Here is a 24433-nt window from a genome sequence, read left to right on the forward strand (position 1 = left end):
GGTACATAGTGCTATCAAACTTCTGATACCAATGCAGGGTGAAAGGGGGGGCACAAGATGTGAACTGCTATAAACAAAATGCTATAGAAAAGTATTTTGTATTTAGAAAATACAAATGACAGTATTTAAAAAATATACTAAATACATTGGAGTGTAGTTCAGCCCACTGTAATTCAAATTACAAAATACTCAGTAGTAATTCAAATACATATTTCAAATATACTGAACAAAAATATAAACGCAACATGTAAAGTGTTGGTCCCATGTTTCATGAGTTGAAATAAAATATCCCAGAAATTTTCCATACGCAAATAAGCTTATTTCTCTCAAATGTTGTGCACAAATTTGTTTACTTCCCTGTTAGTGAGCATTTCTCCTTTGCCAAGATAATCCATCCAACTGACAGGTGTGGCATATCATGAAGCTGATTAATCAACATGATCATTACACAGGTTCACCTTGTGCTGGGGACAATAAAAGGCCACTCTACAAATACACCGTTTTGTCACACAACACAATGCCACAGATGTCTCAAGTTTTGAGGGAGCGTACAATTGGCATGCTGACTGCAGGAATGTCCACCAGAGCTGTTGCCAGAGAATGTAATGTTCATTTCTCTACCATTAGCCGCCTCCCAACTTCGTTTTAAAGAATTTGGCAATAGGTCCAACTGGCCTCACAACCGCAGACCACATGTAACCAATGCGCAAAAATAACTTAAGAAATAGGTTAAATCACAAGAGATTCTCATATGGTCCATTATATTAGGCTATCTGTATTGCTGGGCTATATCAGCCTATATGCTAGATGTAGCTTGAAGAGAGCAGAGTTGGAGAGACTTGCACTTTCTCTTGAGCTATTTTTATAGCCTGCCTTTTAGAAGTGGGAAGATTTTCAGACGGGGAAATATGGGTGATCAATATTTATTTCTAGGCAATGTAGTAAACTATAGCCTAACCATAGGAAATACATTTCCTTGGAAAGATAACTGCCCCGTGCTTCTCCGCCCATGCATAGGCTATAGCCTACTCTATTTCATTGAGACCACATGCACACCTGATCTCACAGGTATTGCTACTGAACTTGAAGCAGCAAGAATGATGACAGCGATACTTGCTACGTTGTGCATAAATGATATAGCCTAACTTTTAGGAGGACGATTTGCAGGCAGAGACAAATAAATGGGTAATCAATACTTATTGAAAATGAACAGGTGCAACGCTCACTCACCATAGTAGCCTAACATGCTGACTAGACCGGGCACGCACATGCGTGCGCCATTGCGCGCATGTTGATTTTGTCCATCCACACCAGACCACGTGTAACCACGCTAGCCCAGGACCTTCACATCCGGCTTCTTTACCTGCAGGATAGTCTGAGACCAGCCACCCGGACAACTGATGAAACTGAGGAGTATTTCTGTCTGTAATAAAGCCCTTTTTGTGGGGAAAACCCATTCTGATTGGCTGGGCCTGGTCCCCCAGTGGGTGGGCCTATGCCATCCCAGGCCCACCCAGGGCTGGGCTCCTGCCCAGTCATGGGAAATCCATAGATTAGGGTCTAATTTAGTTATTTCAATTGACTGATTTCCTTATATGAACTGTAACTCAGTAAAATCATTGAAATTGTTGCATGTTGCATTTATATTTTTGTACAGTGTATATGTAACAGAAATACTGACCATCACTGGTATATGATCTGTTTGATGACAGTGTGTATGTGTGTGTTCTCTCATAGACAGAGTGTTTGGAAGGTGCCTGGAGTTACCCAGTGCGGACCTGTATACCTATGATGTGTCAGCCTCTGCTCTACAGCGCCTCAGGACTCTCCTCCAGAAACTGTCCCACAGAGGTACTGTCTGTCTGTCTGCTTGCCTGCTTGTCTTTCTGTCTGTCTCTCTTTCCCTGTACAGATGTGTATATGTCTGATTGGTCAGTCTGTCCGTCTAGACATTATAAAACCGTTTCAGCTCTCGTTATATGAAAGCAAGTCAAACGGTCGGGCTGCACATTTGGCCCAGTGGTAAAGGACAGGTCATTTGCCTCATACAGGCTATTGTGCCATGATCATGTAACGGCAAAAGGAATCTAATTGGCTCGTATGATTGCAGGACGTTTAGTGCTTATTTTGTGGATGAGTGACTGTGCTGCCATGTGGCGTAATTGCGTTAGACCGCCTCTCCTGCTCCATCAATAAGAGCACAGCAGCTAATGTCCTTGTTAAACAGGGTAGATACAGGAGAATAGGACACAAAACAGGCCCAAGGATGTCCTCAAACAACAGGAGAGAGAACACAGTTGGAAAATATTGTCTGTGCAGCGGCGCAACTTATATTTGCCTGTATTTACTCCCCAAAAATGAAATGTTAATTAGCTGCTAATGTGGCAATCATAAAGAACTCCAAATGCCATGATGATCTGGACGAGACTGCCGAATCGAGGCAAAGGTAAGAATGTCTGGATTAACTATCTAATGTTAGCTAAATGTAGTAATGAATAAATTGGCCAAATGTCTTTAAATTGACAATTCTGTGAACTGTCTTGTGCAAGTTTTAAATTGACACAATGCCTGTTAGCAAAGGTGTCAGCTAGAGATGACGTGCAGGAGCTTGCAGGGATTTGTAGTCTTGCATGATGTCTACTATGATGCTAATTAGCATTTTCAAATCTGAGAGTAAATAGAGCCCAATATATTGATACAAGTCACCTTGTCCAAGAGAGATGTACATGGTTATCAAAATGTCACTCCAGGGTAAGCCTACGCTAAACACAGCCCTTATTTTAAGTGTTTCTAAAATCCCCTATGGGAAAAATGAATGGTGGAAAAAACGATTGGAACCATTTCCCTGTTTTATGGGTATTATAACACCTCCACTGTGGGGCTCTATATTAGAGGTCTGCACAGGACTGATTTCTTCATCCTGCTCCTGCCTGCACCCACAGCTTTTCAGACCGCACCGCACCCTCTGGCTTTCTGTCCGACTCCCACCCGCTACCACAAGAACTGTCCCAAACCCAATCACTGTCCCACAATGTTATTTTAGGTAGTTCACTTGCCAGCCATGGTCCCAGCAATTTTGCGCCCTATAGGCAATATCAAATGCGCAAAAATAACTTAAGAAATAGGTTAAATCACAAGAGATTCTCATATGGCCCATTATATTAGGCTATCTGTATTGCTGGGCTATATCAGCCTATATACTAGATGTAGCTTGAAGAAAGCAGAGGTGGAGAGACTTGCACTTTCTCTTGAGCTATTTTTATAGCCTGCCTTTTAGAAGTGGGGAGATTTTCAGATGGAGAAATATGGGTGATCAATATTTATTTCTATGCAATGTAGTAAACTATAGCCTAATCATAGGAAATACATTTCCTTGGAAAGATAACTGCCCCGTGATTCTCCACCCATGCATAGGCTATAGCCTACTCTATTTATTTAATTGAGACCACACGCACACCTGATCTCGCAGGTATTGCTACTGAACTTGAAGCAGCAAGAATGATGACAGCGATACTTGCTACGTTGTGCATATATGATATAGCCTAACTTTTAGGAGGATGATTTGCAGGCAGAGACAAATAAATGGGTAATCAATACTTATTGGAAATGAAAAGGTGCAACGCTAACTCACCATAGTAGCCTAACATGCTGACTAGACCGGGCACGCACATGCGTGCGCCATTGCGCGCATGTTGATTTTGTCCATCCACACCAGACGCGATCAGGACACGCAGGTTGAAATATCAAACAAACTCTGAACCAACTATATTAACTTGGGTACAGGTCGAAACACATGAAACATTTATGGACATTTAGCTAGCTAGCTATTGCTAGCTAATTTGTCCTGGGATATAAACACTGATTTATTATTTTACCTGAAATGCACAAGGTCCTTTTTTTCTGGATCTTTGTAGAACTTTGACCCATTTGGAGTCACACAAAATCATGTCCTCTACTCTGACAATGAATCCACAGATAAAAGGGGAAACCTATTTTGTTATACCTCCCTTGTACCATGAGCTGCGTGTCGGGTAAGCTTGGCGTCGGGTAAGTTTGGCTTTATACATAGCTTGGGCTTTGTCGAGTAAGGCTTAAACTATGTATTTAGATTGTAGTTAGGTATTGTAGGTAGGTATCGTGGGTTGTTGTATGTAATTATTGTAGGTTAGTATTGTATTCGGCGGTGCCGGGTGTAGCACGAAGCTAGCTAGCTAGCTAACTCACCACCTGGACTAGCTGGCGAGTAGCTATTAGCAACGGTATAGTTGTTTCACGCCTGAGAGTGCCTGTAATTACGCCAGCTGGCTGCCTACAATAATTACATACAATAATTGCCTACCATTCAGCTGTTTTCGAACCTCATTGTCTGAACCGTTAACGTTAGGTAGCAAGTGGCTACTGTGCTTGAAATTTAGCTAGCTTGATGCTACCTGGATAGCTACTAGTAAGCAATAGCTGGAACGACCGAGCGAACAGGCGCGAACTGGCTGAGTCAATTCAGTGGCTAGCTTTGCACTTGGCTAGATAATAGTAGCTGCTAGGGGTAAGTCATAACCTACACTTGTGTTTTGTTTTTTACATATTGATAGCCCGAGTCGCTCAAGGAATTCGGGACATGGGTGACTAGTTAACGTTAGTTTGGTTCTCTCTGTGTGTTCGTGCCGTGAAAGGAGGGGTTCTTCTTTGTCTGAAAGCAATGGCTAGCTAGTTTGCTAACTATTCTAGCTAACTAACTGGCTGAATAAGTTGACGACGGACTCCCTCAAGCTGTCGGGACTAACCCACAACGTTAGACACGGACATGAACGATCTGCTTGCGTGTTGATACACTGGTGGTTGTTGTGGCTGAGGATTGGCGCTAAACCGTGTTGTTGGAGACCGGCATGCTAGCTGGCTGTAGCGTCTTATAACGAGGTGCCCGGACGTTTTTCACGGAATAATACTGCACCTAGTTAGCTAGCTGAATAAACTAGGTTAGTCTATTCCTAGAAAACATTGAACCGCTGTAGTTTACAACAATTATAGTTTCTGAGGTGGAAGTTGGGAGAGTTATATTTGGGAGTTGTGGTGAGGGAGGCCCCGCTCTCTCCTTTCCCAGATGTTTAGTTCATTTTATTCCGATCTCCTCTGCATTATTGTAGCCATCTGCTGCAGCCTGTCAACTATGCCTCTGCCTATCCCTGTTCTCTCCTCTCCGCACAGGCTACACAAACGCCTCACACCGCGTGGCTGCTGCCTCTCTAACCTGGTGGTCCCTGCACGCACGACCCACGTGGAGTTCCAGATCTCAGGCAGCCTCTGGAACTGCCGCTCTGCTGCCAACAAGGCAGAGTTCATCTCAGCCTATGCTACCCTCCAGTCCCTCGACTTCTTGGCGCTGACGGAAACATGGATTACCACTGAAAACACTGCTACTCCTGCTGCTCTCTCCTCGTCTGACCATGTGTTCTCGCATACCCCGAGAGCAACTGGTCAGCGGGGTGGTGGCACAGGAATCCTCATCTCTCCCAAGTGGACATTCTCAATTTTTCCCCTGACCTATCTGTCTATCTCCTCATTTGAATTCCATGCTGTCACAGTCACTAGCCCATTTAAGCTTAATATCCTTGTCATCTATTGCCCTCCAGGTTCCCTTGGAGAGTTCATCAATGAACTTGACGCCTTGATAAGTTCCTTTCCTGAGGATGGCTCACCCCTCACAGTTCTGGGGGATTTCAACCTCCCTATGTCTACATTTGACTCATTTCTCTCTGCCTCCTTCTTTCCACTCCTCTCCTCTTTTGACCTCACCCTCTCACCGTCCCCCCCCCCCTACTCACAAGGCAGGCAATACGCTTGACCTCATCTTTACTAGATGCTGTTCTTCTACTAATCTCACTGCAACTCCCCTCCAAGTCTCCGACCACTACTTTGTATCCTTTTCTCTCTCCCTCTCCTCCAACACTACTCACTCTGCCCCTACACAGATGGTAATGCGCCGTCGCAACCGTCGCTCTCTCTCTCCCGCTACTCTCTCCTCTTCCATCCTATCATCTCTTCCCTCTGCTAAATCCTTCTCCCTCCAATCTCCTGATTCTGCCTCCTCAACCCTCCTCTCCTCCCTTTCTGCATCCTTTGACTATCTATGTCCCCTATCCTCCCGGCGGGCTCGGTCCTCCCCTCCAGCTCCGTGGCTTGATGACTCATTGCGAGCTCACAGAACAGAGCTCCGGGCAGCTGAGCGGAAATGGAAGAAAACTAGACTCCCTGCGGACCTGGCATCTTTTCACTCCCTCCTCTCTACATTTTCTTCATCTGTTTCTGCTGCTAAGGCCACTTTCTACCACTCTAAATTCCAAGCATCCGCCTCTAACCCTAGGAAGCTCTTTGCCACATTCTCCTCCCTGCTGAATCCCCCCTCCCTCTCTGTGGATGACTTCGTCAACCATTTTGAAAAGAAGGTTGACGACATCTGATCCTCGTTGTTAAGTCAAATGACACTGCTGGTCCTGCTCACACCGCCCCTACCCTATGCTTTGACTTCTTTCTCCCCTCTCTCTCCAGATAAAATCTTGCGATTGTGCCAGGCGCCACCTGCCCGCTTGACCCTATCCCCTCCTCTCTTCTCCAGACCATCTCCGGTGACCTTCTCCCTTACCTCACCTCGCTGATCAACTCATCCTTGACCGCTGGCTATGTCCCTTCCATCTTCAAGAGAGCGAGAGTTGCACCCCTTCTCAAAAAAACAACACTCGACCCCTCTGATGTCAACAACTACAGACCAGTATCCCTTCTTTCTTTTCTCTCCAAAACTATTGAGCGTGCCGTCTTTAGCCAACTCTCTTGCTATCTCTCTCAGAATGACCTTCTTGATCCAAACCAGTCAGGTTTCAAGACTGGTCATTCAACTGAGACTGCTCTTCTCTGTGTCACGGAGGCTCTCCGCACTGCTAAAGCTAACTCTCTCTCCTCTGCTCTTGTCCTTCTAGACCTGTCTGCTGCCTTTGATACTGTGAACCATCGGATCCTCCTCTCCACCCTCTCCGAGCTGGGCATCTCCGGCGTGGCTCACTCTTGGATTGCGTCCTACCTGACCGGCTCACTCTTGGATTGCGTCCTACCTGACCGGTCGCTCCTAACAAGTGGCGTGGCGAGAAGCTGTCTCTGCACCACGTGCTCTCACCACTGGTGTCCCCCAGGGCTCAGTTCTAGGCCCTCTCATATTCTCGCTATACACCAAGTCACTTGGCTCTGTCATATCCTCACATGGCCTCTCCTATCATTGCTACGCTGACGACACACAACTAATCTTCTCCTTTCCCCCTTCTGATAACCAAGTGGCGAATCGCAGCTCTGCATGTCTGGCAGACATATCAGTATGGATGACGGATCACCACCTCAAGCTGAACCTCGGCAAGACGGAGCTGCTCTTCCTCCCGGGGAAGGACTGCCCGTTCCATGATCTCGCCATCACGGTTGACAACTCCGTTGTGTCCTCCTCCCAGAGTGCGAAGAGCCTTGGCGTGACCCTGGACAACACCCTGTCGTTCTCCGCTAACATCAAGGCGGTGACCCGATCCTGTAGGTTCATGCTCTACAACATTCGGAGAGTACGACCCTGCCTTACACAGGAAGCGGCACAGGTCCTAATCCAGGCACTTGTCATCTCCCGTCTGGATTACTGCAACTCGCTGTTGGCTGGGCTCCCTGCCTGTGCCATTAAACCACCTACAACTCATCCAGAATGCCGCAGCCCGTCTGGTGTTCAACCTTCCCAAGTTCTCTCACGTCACCCCCCTCCTCCGCACACTCCACTGGCTTCCAGTTGAAGCTCGCATCTGTTACAAGACCATGGTGCTTGCCTATGGAGCTGTGAGGGGAACGGCACCTCCGTACCTTCAGGCTCTGATCAGTCCCTACACCCAAACGAGGGCACTGCGTTCATCCACCTCTGGCCTGCTGGCTCCCCTACCTCTGCGGAAGCATAGTTCCCGCTCAGCCCAGTCAAAACTGTTCGCTGCTCTGGCACCCCAATGGTGGAACAAGCTCCCTCACGACGCCAGGACAGCGGAGTCACTCACCACCTTCCGGAGACATTTGAAACCCCACCTCTTTAAGGAATACCTGGGATAGGATAAAGTAATCCTTCTACCAACCCCCCCCCTTTTTCCACCAACCACCCCCCCCAAAAAAATTTTTTTTTTAAAAATTAAATATTAAAATTTTTAAAATAAAATAAAACACATTGTAAAGTGGTTATCCCACTGGCTATAAGGTGAATGCACCTATTTGTAAGTCTCTCTGGATAAGAGCGTCTGCTAAATGACTAAATGTAAATGTAAATGTAGTTTCTCCACCTTCCGTCGTCTGCGTCTGCGTCTTCGTCTTCTTCTTCTGTGGACTTTATATGGCGGTTGGCAACCAACTTTAAGGTGCATTACCACCACCAACTGGACTGGAGTGTGGACCTCATCTTTCAATCACCCACAAGTGGGTATATGCTCCTAAAAACCAATGAGGAGATAGGAGAGACGGGACTTGTAGCACATCACACATCAAAAACAGAACCAAGTTCTATTTTAGCGCCGGGCTACGGAGATGCACTGATTGAATAACATGTGTGTACATTTATTTTGCAACACTCGCGCATGCAACGCGGTCGGTGTGGTCAGCATGTAACCCATGTGCGCATTGTGCCTTTTCCTTTTCAATTATGATTAACACATTTTGATTGCACTTCGACTCACGTTGATTGAGCGCCCTCCACTTCTTTACATTCTCAATATTTATTTACAGACCTGTAGTAAACTACAGTCTATTCACATTTAAGTTAATTTCATATTAAAGTTAACTGCCAAAAAAATATATAATAAAAAATAATTCGGAATAATTATTTAATAAAAAAAGAAAAGCTTGTGGACAATCAAGAGCTGCGTTGTTAAGAGGTAACTGTGCATTTTCCAGGAATTTAATTGCAGTTGGTCACTGGGAAGTAAATGTTAAATGTTCAAGAACTTGTTGTAAGTAGATATTGTACAATTCACAGTAACTTACTGTGGCTGATTTCTGTCATGTTCTCTGACCTGGTAGTGTGGCAGGAAGATCAGTTTGCTGCTGACCTCGAGGTTGAGGCCAGGTGAGGCTGGGTCCTGAGTGTGCTCACCACAAAGAATGCCTAATAGCTGTCACCTAATGTTATATGCTTTCTTGTAATCAGAAAAGTTAATTGAAGTTACAGTGAGCTACTGGCAGCTAGTTGCAAGTATGCTACTGTGCTTTTAAAGATAACTTACTGACAGTTAAGCTGCCAGTATGTTACTGGCAGTTAGTTGCCAGTGACTCTGACACTCGTCGGATGTGGCAGGGCTTGCAAACTATCACAGATTACAAAGGGAAACCCATCCGCAAGTTGCCCAGTGACCCGAGCCTACCAGACGAGCGAAATACCTTTTATGCTCGCTTCGAGGCAAGCAACACTGAACCATGCATGAGAGCACCAGCTGTTCCGGACAACTGTGTGATCACGCTCTCCGTGGCCGATGTGGGTAAGACCTTTAAATAGGTTAACAGATGGATTACCCGGACGTGTACTCAGAGCATGCGCTGACCAGCTGGCAAGTGTCTTCACTGACATTTTCAACCTCTCCCTAATAGGGCTGTTACGGTGACCATATTACTGCCACACCGTTAGTCATGAGTCATTACCGCAGTCAAATTACACGTAACTAGGCTTCTCCAAGCTCTGATACTGCTGATTGTCATTAGTAGCCTACCAAACTTGCAAACTGCCTGGTACTCAGCACTCTTTTGTCCCTCTAATCACTCTGACATCAATGCAAATGTAATGGAAAATCAAATCAAACACTTCGAGAGCCCATGAGCTCGTGTTGCGCAACACCCAATAGGCTATGCAATTGGGGGAGAAAACAGAGTTTTGATGGCCTCTATTAAAAAGAGGAGGATCCCATCAGCTTTCTATAGGCTAGGCCTACTATATTTATTTATCAACTTTCCTAATATTAAGCACATTGCTTTGCTTTACAACAGGAGTATAGCCTACCTGGCTGGCATGAAAATGAATCACGGGAAAAGCGTGACATATTAATCGAACAGTTTGGCTATTATGAGCTTTCTACAACCATCACAGCAGTAAAGAACCCTTCCTGATATGCAAAAAAATATCACCCTCACCCCTGACAAAGAACCCCTCAATAACCATTTTTTTAAAGAGTGTATGCTGGTCCAGTATTGTCTAGCTGGTCAAGGTGGTCTGCAAAACCACGGCCAATATTTAGCATATTTCCCAGCATGCTCTATTACAGTTCAATTTTTAGAATTGCTTGTTTCAATGTCTGTGTTTTGCATGTACCTATGCTACACAAAGATAAATAACGTAATCTTTTAAAAACTAATCCAATCTGTTATTTGGACGTATTGCACCCGTTACTGAAATGGTTGTTCCAGTTTAGATGCTTTAGGTAGTCTCATTTATTTGTTGTTCTAACCCTGGTAGTCATTCTAAATGCAGATTGTGGATGAATAAAAGTTCAAATTGTTGGTTATCCCCACTCAGACTGGATTCTTAAAGAATTTAGATTTTGTAAACCAGCGTAATGTGACTTGATGCAGTTTTTGGTGGGTGACCATTGTCCAAAACACAGTGAAGACTGGTCACCAGTGAAAACACAACAAAGGTTGGTCACCAATGAAAGCACAATGAAGGCTGGTCTATGCTGTTTTTTCAGCAGGGTGTCTCTCTCTCTATTTAATATTCTTCTGCTGTCTGTCACGGGTGGCAGATGAAATCGACCAATCGTTTGGTGCCTCCAGCCAAGACCAGACATCTGAAGCTTTTGAATTGACACAGTGTAATAGCACAAATGGATTCACTAGGCTAATTAGTTCATGCTCTCTAGCGGAAGTGTATCCAATGGAACTAAAAAAAGGAAAGTATTAGACAGTTGATTGCATGGCTCAGTTTAGTTTTAACATTAGGTTTTTGACCAGTGCATTACCAAAGTAAATATATGCTTTAATGCATCAAATTTAAAAATGCAAATTAAATCATATATGTAGTTCCAGGTCTCATTCACATTTATGCAATATTTATAATATCCAATATCATTATCCTCAGTTGTATTCTGGCTACAAGAGTATCCGAAGCATCTGCAACTACAGGCTGTCTCAGCCAGAGGGCAGCAGATACCTTCAAAACAAACCATGACAACAAAGCACAAACATTTTCCAGGTAATTGGCTTTACAGGCCACTCTAAGCTTAATCTTTATAACAGACGTAAACGAGTGTTGAAAACCATAAAAAAACAAGCGGGCATCCATGGGAAATTATAACCGGAGTAATGAATACTAGGCACAGCGTGAGACCTCAGCATTTATTCTAATTACTTCTCTGAAATAAACGGATGAGACTGAGGAGGATGAGAGTCGGTGCGTCAGTTTGTTCCAGCTCTATTTCCAGGTGTTAATATCTCTGAAATGTCGACCTCCCTCCATCACACACTTTTGCTGGCGCTGTTCAGTCTTGAGCTCCGGTTAAAGCCGGCTCAGCTTTGCTTGTGGCTCATAGAACCATATCTAAAGACAGAGTAGTCTTATCTTCAGAAAAATCAGTACACTGTCTATGCTTCAATGCATTTTATATCTTATCAGCTTTGTCCCTATTGAGGTGTCTGTCATCTTTGAGATGTTCCCCTGTTGAAGAGCAGACAGGGTGATTGAGACTATTGTACTGTAACCTAAATGGAGGAGATGAAAAGAGGAGAAGGGGGGAACATCAATTGCATCGATTTGCAATTCTCTTTATCTTGCATCTGAGTATCTTTAGAAGAAATCATACAATCTGGGCTCTGCGCACAACATCCAATGTCATTAGATCAATAGAAATTGACCCGACACAAAAAGGGTTTCTCTTGTTTTTGTGTTCCTTGCTTTGTTTGGCCATATCCCTACTGGGAGGGAGCATTATTGGCTATTACATTTTCCACACGCCGCCTCTGAGTGCAAGACACTGTCATCCACTGCCAATGACTTTAGATTAGCCTGCACCGATGGTGCTATGTGCGAAGGCAACTTTGGGATTCATAGCGTGCAAACACAGTGTGTCCACACATCATATTGCAAAGCTTTCAAGGCTTCTGTCTTATTTGTTTTAGCATCAGGCTTTTGATAGCATTGCGTGCATGCGTGTGTTTGACATGCAAATTATCTCTTGATAATTTTGTATTTTCATTGGATTATGCCACATTATGCCACACCTATACCAGATGCCAATACATTTCTTCACCTGATTTCAAGAGTGTTTTCTTACGTCAATATCTATCTCTGTCTGGACCCCCTCACTGACTACCTTTTCCCCTCACTTTATTTAGACAGTTGTAAAACAATAAGGGGAAACGGGCAGATGGGAGAAACAGTGGGAAGAGAAGACACAGGCATTGAAGCATGGTCTTCAGTGGGGAGAAGCATATACTAGGTTAGAGCCAGAGAGCGTTACTGCTACACCACGGGTTCTGCCCTCACTGTCTACCTAGGCTATCTGTAATAAGGACTAGGCTCCCTGCTCTACAGTAGGTTGACCCTTCGGTATCGCCCTTGATCCATGTGCAAAGCAGAGTGAATCCTCATTCCTCACTCACTCTCAAGACAAGTGAAGTACGATAATGCATTGTGACATTTACATCAGTGCTATGGCTATGATCATCTAGCCAGTCAGGAATGTGCAATGACCACAAACAGACAGTGGGTAATTTCAGCACCACTGATCTTCCTCTTATACACAGGTTCTATATGTGCTCATCGGTGGCTGTGTGTCTTTGCGTTGAGGTGGGTCTTCCAGAACAACAAAACATACAATCAGACCTGGTTTCAAACACTATTTTAAGTCTTTCAAATACTGTTATAATTTGCTTTAGCCTGCCTGTAGTTCCAGATGGGTGGGTTTCACAGTTTTGAGACTATACTATTGGTTCCATTGTGCCAGGCAAGCTCAATTAAACCCAGCTAAATTATTCGAAATGACTTCAAATAGAATTTGAACCCAGGTCTGCATACAATATGTAATTTCTCACCCACACTCTGTTATAATCACATTATATATGGTTTGCTGTCATAGATGTGCATAGTGCATGCTTATACACACAGACCCACAAATGTAGGCTACTACGTAAGCTATTTTGAAGAGCTTTCTATAGCTAAGCTAATGGTCCATTGCTGTATTTGGTGTTGAAGAGCTCAGATCTAGTACTACTTTTGGAACACGTAGGCATATGTACTTCCTCTATGCCACGGTATGTGAAAATGGGACCCTTAGGTAAAAAATTTGAGTATTATTGTTGAATAACTCGTGAGTCATGTGTGGGTTGGACTTTTCTTAGTCCACCGTTGATTTGAGCACACCGCATGGGTTTCTGTAAATGGGAATGTCAACTGCTGCAACGGTGTTCTGACGAGTGGAATATTTCCTCTGAATGTTTATTTATTTAAAAAAATAATTATTTAGGTGGTAGATCAGCTTTAATATTGCAGATAGATTGTAACTTCCATCAATGTAATTATCTGCATCACTTCCAATCCCCCATATGTATTTTTTCTTCTCGCAAATATATATACACATACATACATGCATACATACATACACATACATACATACATATATACATACATATATATATATATATATATATATATATATATATACACATACATACATACATACACATACATACATATATACATACATATATATACACATACATATACATTTCCTTTAAAAAAATATATTTATCTTTATTACTTTCCAACCCCACCACCCCTTCCCTAATTGGAGTAAACTAGTGAACAACAATGCTTAGGCCTCTACTTCCAGCTTATACATACTATATACATTTTATGGACACAGTCAATTTTACAATAATTATATATTGTTTGTTTTTACTCCTGAACTTCCTCTACCCTCAACCTCTACCCTCAACGATCATTTTCATGATGTCCATCCGGTTTGCTTCTATATGCCATATCTTTTTAACTGTGCTCTTTCACAAAAGCTCTCAACCTATAACCTACAGTGGGGAGAACAAGTATTTGATACACTGCCGATTTTGCAGGTTTTCCTACTTACAAAGCAAGTGTGGAGGTCTGTAATGTTTATCATAGGTACACTTCAACTGTGAGAGACGGAATCTAAAACGAAAATCCAGAAAATCACATTGTATGATTTTTAAGTAATTAATTTGCATTTTATTGCATGACATAAGTATTTGATACATCAGAAAAGCAGAACTTGATATTTGGTACAGAAACCTTTGTTTGCAATTACAGAGATCATACGTTTCCTGTAGGTCTTGACCAGGTTTGCACACACTGCAGCAGGGATTTTGGCCCACTCCTCCATACAGACCTTCTCCAGATCCTTCAGGTTTCAGGGCTGTCGCTGGGCAATACGGACTTTCAGCTCCCTCCAAAGGTTTTCTATTGGGTTCAGGTCTGGAGACTGGCTAGGCCACTCCAGGACCTTGAGATGCTTCTTACGGAGCCACTCCTTAGTTGCCCTGGCTGTGTGTTTCGGGTTGTTGTCATGCTGGAAGACCCAGCCACGACCCATCTTCAATGCTCTTACTGAGGGAAGGAGGTTGTTGGCCAAGATCTCGCGATACATGGCCCCATCCATCCTCCCCTCAATACGGTGCAGTCGTCCTGTCCCCTTTGCAGAAAAGCATCCCCAAAGAATGATGTTTCCACCTCCATGCTTCACGGTTGGGATGGTGTTCTTGGGGTTGTACTCATCCTTCTTCTTCCTCCAAACACGGCGAGTGGAGTTTAGACCAAAAAGCTATATTTTTGTCTCATCAGACCACATGACCTTCTCCCATTCCTCCTCTGGATCATCCAGATGGTCATTGGCAAACTTCAGACGGGCCTGGACATGCGCTGGCTTGAGCAGGGGGACCTTGCGTGCGCTGCAGGATTTTAATCCATGACGGCGTAGTGTGTTACTAATGGTTTTCTTTGAGACTGTGGTCCCAGCTCTCTTCAGGTCATTGACCAGGTCCTGCCATGTAGTTCATGATCATTGATGCCCCACGAGGTGAGATCTTGCATGGATCTTGCACCGTCATCTTGAACTTCTTCCATTTTCTAATAATTGTGCCAACAGTTGTTGCCTTCTCACCAAGCTGCTTGCCTATTGTGCTGTAGCCCATCCCAGCCTTGTGCAGGTCTACAATTTTATCCCTGATGTCCTTACACAGCTCTCTGGTCTTGGCCATTGTGGAGAGGTTGGAATCTGTTTGATTGAGTGTGTGGACAGGTGTCTTTTATACAGGTAAAGAGTTCAAACAGGTGCAGTTAATACAGGTAATGAGTGGAGAACAGGAGAGCTTCTTAAAGAAAAACTAACAGGTCTGTGAGAGCCGGAATTCTTAATGGTTGGTAGGTGATCAAATACTTATGTCATGCAATAAAATACAAATGAATTACTTAAAAATCATACAATGTGATTTTCTGGATTTTTGTTTTAGATTCTGTCTCTCACAGTTGAAGTGTACCTATGATAAAAATGACAGACCTCTACATGCTTTGTAAGAAGGAAAACCTGCAAAATCGGCACTGTATCAAATACTTGTTCTCCCCACTGTATATACTTATTATGGACACAGTATGCTTACATTATTTGTTATCTTGTTGTTTTTAGTTGTTATTAGTCCCATCCTTCAACTCCATTCAACACCACCCATCTATCTCTTAACACCATCCATATTGGATTTCTATTTGCCATATATTTTTCAACTGTACTGTAATGTTTTACAAAAGTTCTGAACCTTTCTATTCTCGTTGTTTCTACAGATTGTAAATTGAAAATAAACATTTTTGCTAAAAGTATTATTATAATATTAATCGATTGACTATGACTTTTCAGATCACCCAGTAATGCTATCTGCAGGGTTAGCTCCAGGTAAATATTGCAATCCTTTAGCCATTCCTGGACCTATGTCCAAAAACAAGCTACAAATGGACAGTCCCAAAACAAATGATCTAATGATTCTGTCTCTTCGCAGCAAAATCTGCAGAGCTGGGAAGATTGTATCCCCCACATAAATAACATTCTATTGGTAGCAAGAATTTTATAAAATAATTGAATTCTAAGTTTTGAATCAGTTCATAAACACTATGCCATGGGATCGGTACGTCAAAAATCTCTTCCCAACTATTTTGTAATCTATATGGGACGGCTGTCAATCCTTTGGTCCTTAAATGAAACTGATATTAAAAAAATTATCACTGTTTTCTTTAACCAGTTATGTTTTTTGTAGTCATTTAGCAGATGCTCTTATCCAGAGCAATTAGGGTTAAGTGCCTTGCTCAAGGGCACATCAACAGATTTTTCACCTAGTCGGCTCGGGGATTAGAACCAGTGACCTTTCGGTTACAGGCACAACGCTCTTAACCACTAAGCTACCTGCCGTTGTGTTCTTTAATGCAAGGCCGACAGACAAGTTCCTTACATTGTCCCCCTTCCACTTTCCTCTTCCATTTTTGCGGTAATGCTGCAATTATTTGGTTGTAATTTTGGGTAGAGCAGACATTTCCATATGTTTTTGTTAGCTGCATGTGCGACTTAACTCCACCAGTCCTACCGATGATATCATTTACGAAGATTATACCTTTTTTAAACATTTTGTCAAAAAAAGAAGGTTTTTTATCAATTAGTATATTTGAGTTTAACGACAATATTTGTTGCATTATTTGTTCTGTCATTTCTGGAGGATTAAATTGAAATTGCAACCAACTTTCTATGGCTTGTTTTAGAAATAGTGATATTTGGGAGATTTCCTTTTCAAATAACTGAAAGTGAGAGGTTGTAATCTGAATAAAGGGAAAAAGGCCATTCTTGAACATTGGATGAGACAATCTTACTAATTTGCTAGAGAACCAGTTCGGATTTAATAATAACTTTTGTATGACTGAAGCTTTTAGTGATAGGTCTAATGCTTTAATATTTAATCATTTCTGTCCTCCGAATTCATATTCATTATATAAATAGGCCCGTTTAATTTTGTCTGGCTTGCCGTTCCAAATATCATTTAATATTTTTTTTAATGAGCCATCTGTTTATGGTCCAATAACATATTTTAAATAATCCATCTACCTTGCGTATCTGTTTGGACAACTTCCACATTCGGATCGAAATTACTGTTAATTAATATCATCACCCCTTTTGAGTTTCTTTGCCCATGGGAGAAGTATATTTCGCCCCCCCCCCCCATTCCTTTTTCCACGCAACTTCATCTAGAATTGTTGAATGAGTTTCCAGTAAACAATAGATATTATATTCCTTCTCTTTGAGCCATGTAAATATTTTTCTTCTTTTGTTATTATCTGCTAAGCCATTACAATTATAACTGGCTATACTTATTTCACCATATACCATAATGTTAAATACCTGTCAAGTTTCAAAACTAATTATCATTATATATGTTTGTAAATATTTGAAGATTTATTATTTTGCTTGTTATCTTTTCTTGTAATACCTTATTTTCCCTTTATAAAATACTATACCTACTATAAATGTGCTTTATTATTACAATCCCTACCATGGCTAGTATTGGGTGTTCCATTATTCGACTCCTCTATTAGAACTTTCAGAATAGCCATGGAGTAGTCTTTGTGTCGCGGAACATTTGGTTGTCAATATACAGTTTATCGACAACAACAGCAACACGCTTCCCTTTTCATCTATTTTCCTTGAAGATTGGGTACAGAACTTTGCGCCGTTCTGCAATCTCCCTCGGGAACTGAGCATTCATGCCTATTTTCGTGCCAGCAAGTCTTTCACCTAGGCTTTTAACCATTACTTTATCCTTAAAAAAAGCAAATTTGGCAACGATTGGACGCTCATATCTCTGTCCTCTTAGTCCGAAAAGGTGTACACGTTCGAGTTGGATTTTGTCGACAGCCTCGAGTGGAATTTGAAGCGCTGTAAGAAAGAAGTCCTTCACTGTTTTTTCTGTAATTTCTCCCTCTTTTTCCTGGATACCCGTAAGTACTAGATTTTCTCTCATTGATCTGGTTTGTATATCTAGGAAGGCTTTTCTCAGAAAGTTGTTCTCCTTTTTAAGTTCCTTAACGTCCGATTCCATCCCAGTGACTGTCCCTTTTAGTTTTTTTGTATCGCTCTCCATTATCGCAGCTTTTCCGTCACTCATTTCAAGACTCGCCTTCAACTCTTTTACATCATTACTGACCAACTCTAGTATGCCCAGTTTGTCATTTATCGACTTCTATAAGTCGCTTTCCACCCTTACCAGTCCCAGTGGTGAAAAGCATAAATCATCTGTATCAGTCGAGGAGTCGCGTTTTCTCTTGGAGATTGATTCTCCTCGTTTATCTTCCGTCATGTTTGGGTGTTGCGTGTTGTAATATTTGTCGATAAATTTCTCTAGCCTTATAATTTGTTTTGTGTTATTATCTAGATTGAATGTTATTACCCTCGAATATATGAAATGTTAATATTTAGTATAACTTACTGATATTGAATATTATGTTTTTATCTTGAGGTGTTTTTTACCGCTGTGTATTCAATACGCCATCTTGTATACCTGCCTTCTACCGGAAGTTATTGTTTCCTCTGAAGGTTTATGACTTATAAATTGTATTTCTCTGTATCTGCACAGTTATTCTGAATTTCTCAACACACTGCTTATTGTAAAACCTTATTTGTATAGTTCCCAGAGTGCCTTGCCTTTTCAAGTGAATTGTAGAGTTACCACCCACGACTGTATTTGTTAGTGACAGAGAAGTGGTTGTTGCATTCATCCTTTTATTTGTCATATTTCTTCTAAGTGAATATGTTAAAATATATTTAACACAATATCATGTCTATTTAACAAGGCCTTAATTTGAGGGCATAGTTTTACCCTAATGCAGGGGCTGGAAAATCAGACACATCTCTTTAAACTGAAGTCATGGCCATCATTTTATTTCCCAGCATGCTCTACTGGTGGTTGATTTAAAATAAGAATATATATAAACTACATTACCAAAAGTATGTGGACATCTGCTTGTCGAACATCTCATTCCAAAATCATGGGCATTACAATGGAGTTGGTCCACTTGCTCCATTCAGCCACAAGAGCATTAGTGAGGTCGGGCACTGATGTTGGGCGATTAGGCCTGGCTCGCAGTCATTGTTCCAGTTTATCCCAAAGGTGTTCGATGGGATTGAAGTCAGGGCGCTGTGCAGGCCAGTCAAGTTCTTCCACACCAAACCCGACAAACCATTTCTGTATTGACCTAACGTTGTGGACAGGAGCATTGTCATACTGTAACAGGAAAGGGTCTTCCCCAAACTGTTGCCACAAAGTTGGAAGCACAGAATCATCACGGGTTACACTAGGCCTCAAAATAAAGTATTGTGAGATATGACATTTCATGATAACATTCACCTAGGAACTCAATTGGTGAAGGCAAAGGATTGAAGATGAATTAATCCAACAACCATGTCTCTGTCACTAACAAATACAGTCATGTGTAGCAACTCTACAATTCACTCAAAAAGGCAATGCACACTGGGAAATTATGTTGGAGGCATGGCTTAGTGGGGGCGTGGCTTTCAGGTAGTTATTTCTGGCCACCCGTGATAGGAAGTGTTGTACCAGTTTAAGTGCTCTATGGTAGAAGTACAGTATTACTGCTTACAAATGCTGTTGTCACTGTGGTGGAACCCTATATATTATCTACCTGTAACTTAAAGGGACGAAACAAGTGTAGTACCCCTTTTGCAACTTTTTTATTTTATGAGTAATACACTGGCCTGAAATTCATGGTTTGCAGGCTACATCAGTCCTTCAAGTCACATGGTGTTGTCTTGCAAAGCGCTGTGTAATTCTTCTTTGAATTGTTTACCACTTGCAACCTGCATTAAGAATGATAGCCAAGGTTGGGGAGACTCAGATATGAGTCTGCCTAAACCATCTAAACTGGAACAACCATTTCAGTAATGGATGCAATAAGTAAGTTGGATTAATTTAGAAAATGTATGTCATTTATATTTGCATAGCATAATATGAATTAATCAATCAATGCACAAACATAGATATTGAAAAAAACAATTCAAAAAATCTTACCTGCAATAGAGTGTACTAGGAAATATGATAATGATGGGTGTGGTTTTGGTTCATAGTGATGTGCATGAGTTTCAGACCCCTGTAGGGTAAAACTAGACCTTAAAAATAAGACCATGTGAAATACGGAACATATTGTATTGTGTTGATTTAACACTGGAGAATTTGCTGTGTACACACATTATAGCAAAAATAAAAAAGCAATATGGAACTTAACTGTGGAAAATAAAGGAGTCTTGTTTTGAGACATTAAATCTAATAAAACGTGAAAGATGATTGAAGTAGATTAATTTTTAGAAATTTCCTGGCACAATTGTTTTATTCTACAGAGGGTGGTGCAGACCGCCCTGTACATCACTGGGGCTGAGCTCCCTGCCATCCAGGACCTTTATACCAGGCGGTCTTTATACCAAAGACCTCAGCCACCCAAGCCATGGACTGTTCTCTTTGCTACCGCCAGGCAAGCAGTACCGGAGCATCAGGTCTATGGCCCAACAGACTCAGAGACAGCTTCTATCTCCAAGGAATTAGACTGTTGAATAGTTAATCAATGGCTATCCGGACTATCTGTATGGACTATCTGCATTGACTCTACCTGCACTGGCTATATGCACCATCACAGTTCTCTATCCACACACACACATACTTACACTGACACTCACACACACACACACACACACACACACACACACACACACACACACACACACACACACACACACACACACACACACACACACACACATACATAAACCCATAACACACTCACAGAATCACATGTACTGACACCACACACTCACACACACACAGGCACACGCACACACACACACACCATATACGCTGCTGCTACTTCTTTTGACTTTTAGTATTATATATTCTGTTGCCTAGTCACTTTACCCCTGCCTTTATGTACATATCTGCCTCAATCATCACGTATCCCTGCACAATGAAATGGTTATGGTACTCCTTGTATATAGCTTCATTCCTGTGTGTTTTATATTTCATTTGTTTTTATATTATTTTCTTATTTAACTCTGCATCGTTGGGAAAGAGCTTGTAAGCAAGCATTTCACTGTGATAAATACAGTTTGATTAGATTGGTATGTGTTGTGATTGGGCTGACGGTCGGGTTACGTTCCACAACCGCGATCCTATACGCTCCACGGTCTAGTCAGAGGTATCATGTGATAAATCAGTGGCAGATCGACATTGCTCCAAAACTTAATCTGGTGGTCATGAATAGAGATGAGCGTTATAACATACCTGTCGTGTTTTGGATGAGAGGCCAGGCTAATTAAGTCATACTGTATGTGGACACTTTTGGTTAAACATTCCTGCTAGCCTATTGTGCTCCTCTACATTTTACATTACAGTCATGACTTACAGGAGCAATTAGGGTTACGTGCCTTGCTCAAGGGCACATCGACAGATTTTTAACCTAGTCAGCTCGGGGATTAGAACCAGCGGCCTTTCGGTTACTGGCACTACGCTCTTAACCACTAAGCTACCTGCCGCTCTATATGTCCATCATTCACAAATTCCATTAGTGTCTTTGTCTCTCAAAAATAGGACCTCTACAAAGGTTAACTTTGTAGGAGAGAATGTCTGAAATAGTTGTGAAATATCATGGATTCTATGGTCTATGGATAACACCCACACATTCCATTAACGAGTCTTCTCATTAACTTAAAGGGCAAGCACCACTTTTCACCCTCATTTTCATTATCTCCAGCACAATACCATTGTCTACATACTGTATGTGAAAATTGCGTATTTCTACGTTTTGTAGAAAAACATATAAAGTTAAAAAGTTCTACCTGATGACATCAAAGTTAAAATATTTTAAAAACTGTGATTTTCGAACACTATGAGATTCGTGGTGATGTGAGGAGCAAGAAAAGCCCATCCCTCTGGCTAGAAACGCTTTGCAGGTTTTGAAAATCACTGTTTGTTTTACTTTTAATGTCACAGAGAATCATTATTTAGGATCTTTCTTCTTATCTTGTTAACCACAGATCATAGAAACGCGCCGTTTTCACATACGTAGACACAGGTATTGTGCTGGAGATGAGAAAAAAAAATTTTTATGCACTCACTAACTAACTAACTGTAAGTCGCTCTGGATAAAAGCATCTGCTAAAATGACTAAACATTTAAAAAAATGAGATAATGAATATGAGGTTGAAAAGTTGTGTAATTGTCCTTTAACTTTGTCAATGCTATTAGAATAACAGTAAAACTGCATTCCATGGCTGACCATCTTTGCCCATGCAGATGGATACTGCACTGCATTATTACATTATCGGTGGTATTTCTGTGGGCTTTTTTGCAGTGGAATGCAGCCGTCCCTGTTGGCTCTTAGGGAATGCCCGGGTAGCTCCATCTGGCCTTGGCAGCGCTATGTTGTGCCCCTGCCCGGGAGCCTTGAATTCTGAGTATGTGTTGGCAATTAGTGGAGATGTTGGTATTGCGTTTGGCTGCGGTGTGACATTCTCACAGGGCTTGTTGACTTGCTGCGAGGGTGCCATGTATCGCTTTGCTTTTCCTCAGGTTCACTGCCATCAGAATTCAAGAGAGGCACCGCCAGATAACTCCACGCTACAGTGTTCACTGATTGCATGACCCTCTGTTTTGTTGCTGTAAAAAAAAAAAGGTTCTCAATGTTTTCCAATATAATTGTGATTTATCTGTACAGTGTTTACTTTTATAATGAGGCACACAAGGCCAACCTTGAACATCAAACTGTAAGATGCTAGGGTCACACTTTATTTGGGTAGTCCCATATAGATGATCTACAGATGGTCTTACAATCAACAATCTGTTGATAAGCAAATGCTTGCTAATGTTTACGGTTAGGTTTAGAATAAGGGTTAGGGTAAGAGTTAAGTTTAGGGTTAGGATAAGGGTTAGGGCTAGGGTTAGGGTTGGGTTAGTGGATAGTTAGTTGAAATGTTGACGTCTACTGAACATCTACGAACCATCTACAAACCATCTACACACCATCTACTTGGGACTCAATTAATTCATCAATCAATTAATCAATCAATGTACATGCACAAACATAGATATTGAAACAAACATTTCTAAAAATCAACCTGCAATAGAGCATGCTGGGAAATATGATAATGATGGGCGTGGTTTTAGTTCAAAGTGACGTGTATGAGTTTCATGCCCCTGTATTAGGGTACAACTAGGCCCTCAAAATAAGGCCTTTTGAAATACATATGGTATTGTGTTAAAAAAAATACATAAATTATGATAACATATTCGCTTAGGATCTCACTTGGTGAAGTCCATGGGACCAAAAATGGATGAATGAAACAACCATCTCTGTCACAAACAAATACAGTCATGGGTGATAACCCTACAATTTACTCGAAAGGCAAGGCACTCTGGGAAATATTTGAATAAGGCTTTACACTAAGCAGTGTGTTAATTTAACACTGTTCCGGTGTATATATGGATCCACAGACTCCACACTTTCAGTGTTGATTTAACACTCTCTTTTAACACCGGAGAATTTGCTGTGGATCAACACGGGAAAATGTGTGTTGGTATTCTTGTACGAACAGAGCGGTAACTTGGGTTGTATACACTAGACACCAAATGGAAGAAAACAGACAGAAATGAGGAGGGACTTGTCCAATAGGAAACGCTCGTTTTCGTTTTACCGTTGCAAAACGTTTTGCTATGTGTGCACTAATGAATATGACCATGGTTTAACATCGGTTCACTCGACTCCATCTCTCTAGGGTTGACATGGCAGGATGCCACCACCCAGCAGATTATCTCCAGAGAGCTGTCCAAGCTACGCAAGGTTCCTATCCAAAGGCCGGACCCCCATTCTGCCTCCCTGACACGCTATGGTGGAGCCAGGAAGCTCAAGACTGGAAAGGCAGAGCTTAGCATCCAGAAGTACCTGCAAGAGCTTGGTCTCCTTCCCCAGTCTGTTGGCACTGCCCGCCAGGGGCCCCAGCGAGATGGTCCCCTCACTAAGGTAAGGGCCCGATAGAAAAGCCATTCCATGGGAGGGGAATGGTTCCAAACCACCTGTGTTTGGTAGCTATAGGGGACCATGGAGGGAGAGGCCCTGGCCTTGGTAAACCAGAGGCTATATGTCCTTTTTTGGGGCCCCATGTTTTCATCTTCTTTCCATCCTAATGGATAAGAGGAAGAAACCATCTTGGCAGGGGGTAGCTATGTTGTCTTTGCACTGCTTTCGTTTCCTGTTTCTCCTCTTTACAATCCCGCTGAGAATGGATGATGCCCATTTAGAAAGGGGGTCCCATCACTCCTTGACTATATATATCTCATCACC

At 42.1% G+C, this 24433-nt stretch overlaps 1 protein-coding gene across 2 annotated transcripts in view; it reads left to right on the plus strand.

Moving 5' to 3' along the window:
* The window catches only part of LOC121549989 (receptor-type tyrosine-protein phosphatase N2), a 285296-nt gene that overhangs the window by 54582 nt on the left and 206281 nt on the right, over window positions 1-24433 (plus strand). For both annotated transcript variants that reach the window (XM_041862031.2, XM_045210537.1), the window contains exons 3-4: window positions 1738-1851; window positions 23868-24112. In XM_041862031.2, coding sequence (XP_041717965.2) covers window positions 1738-1851; window positions 23868-24112 — 359 coding nt within the window. The remainder of the gene's footprint in view (window positions 1-1737; window positions 1852-23867; window positions 24113-24433) is intronic.

Source organism: Coregonus clupeaformis, chromosome 34, assembly GCF_020615455.1.
Source record: "Coregonus clupeaformis isolate EN_2021a chromosome 34, ASM2061545v1, whole genome shotgun sequence".
NCBI lineage: Eukaryota > Metazoa > Chordata > Actinopteri > Salmoniformes > Salmonidae > Coregonus > Coregonus clupeaformis.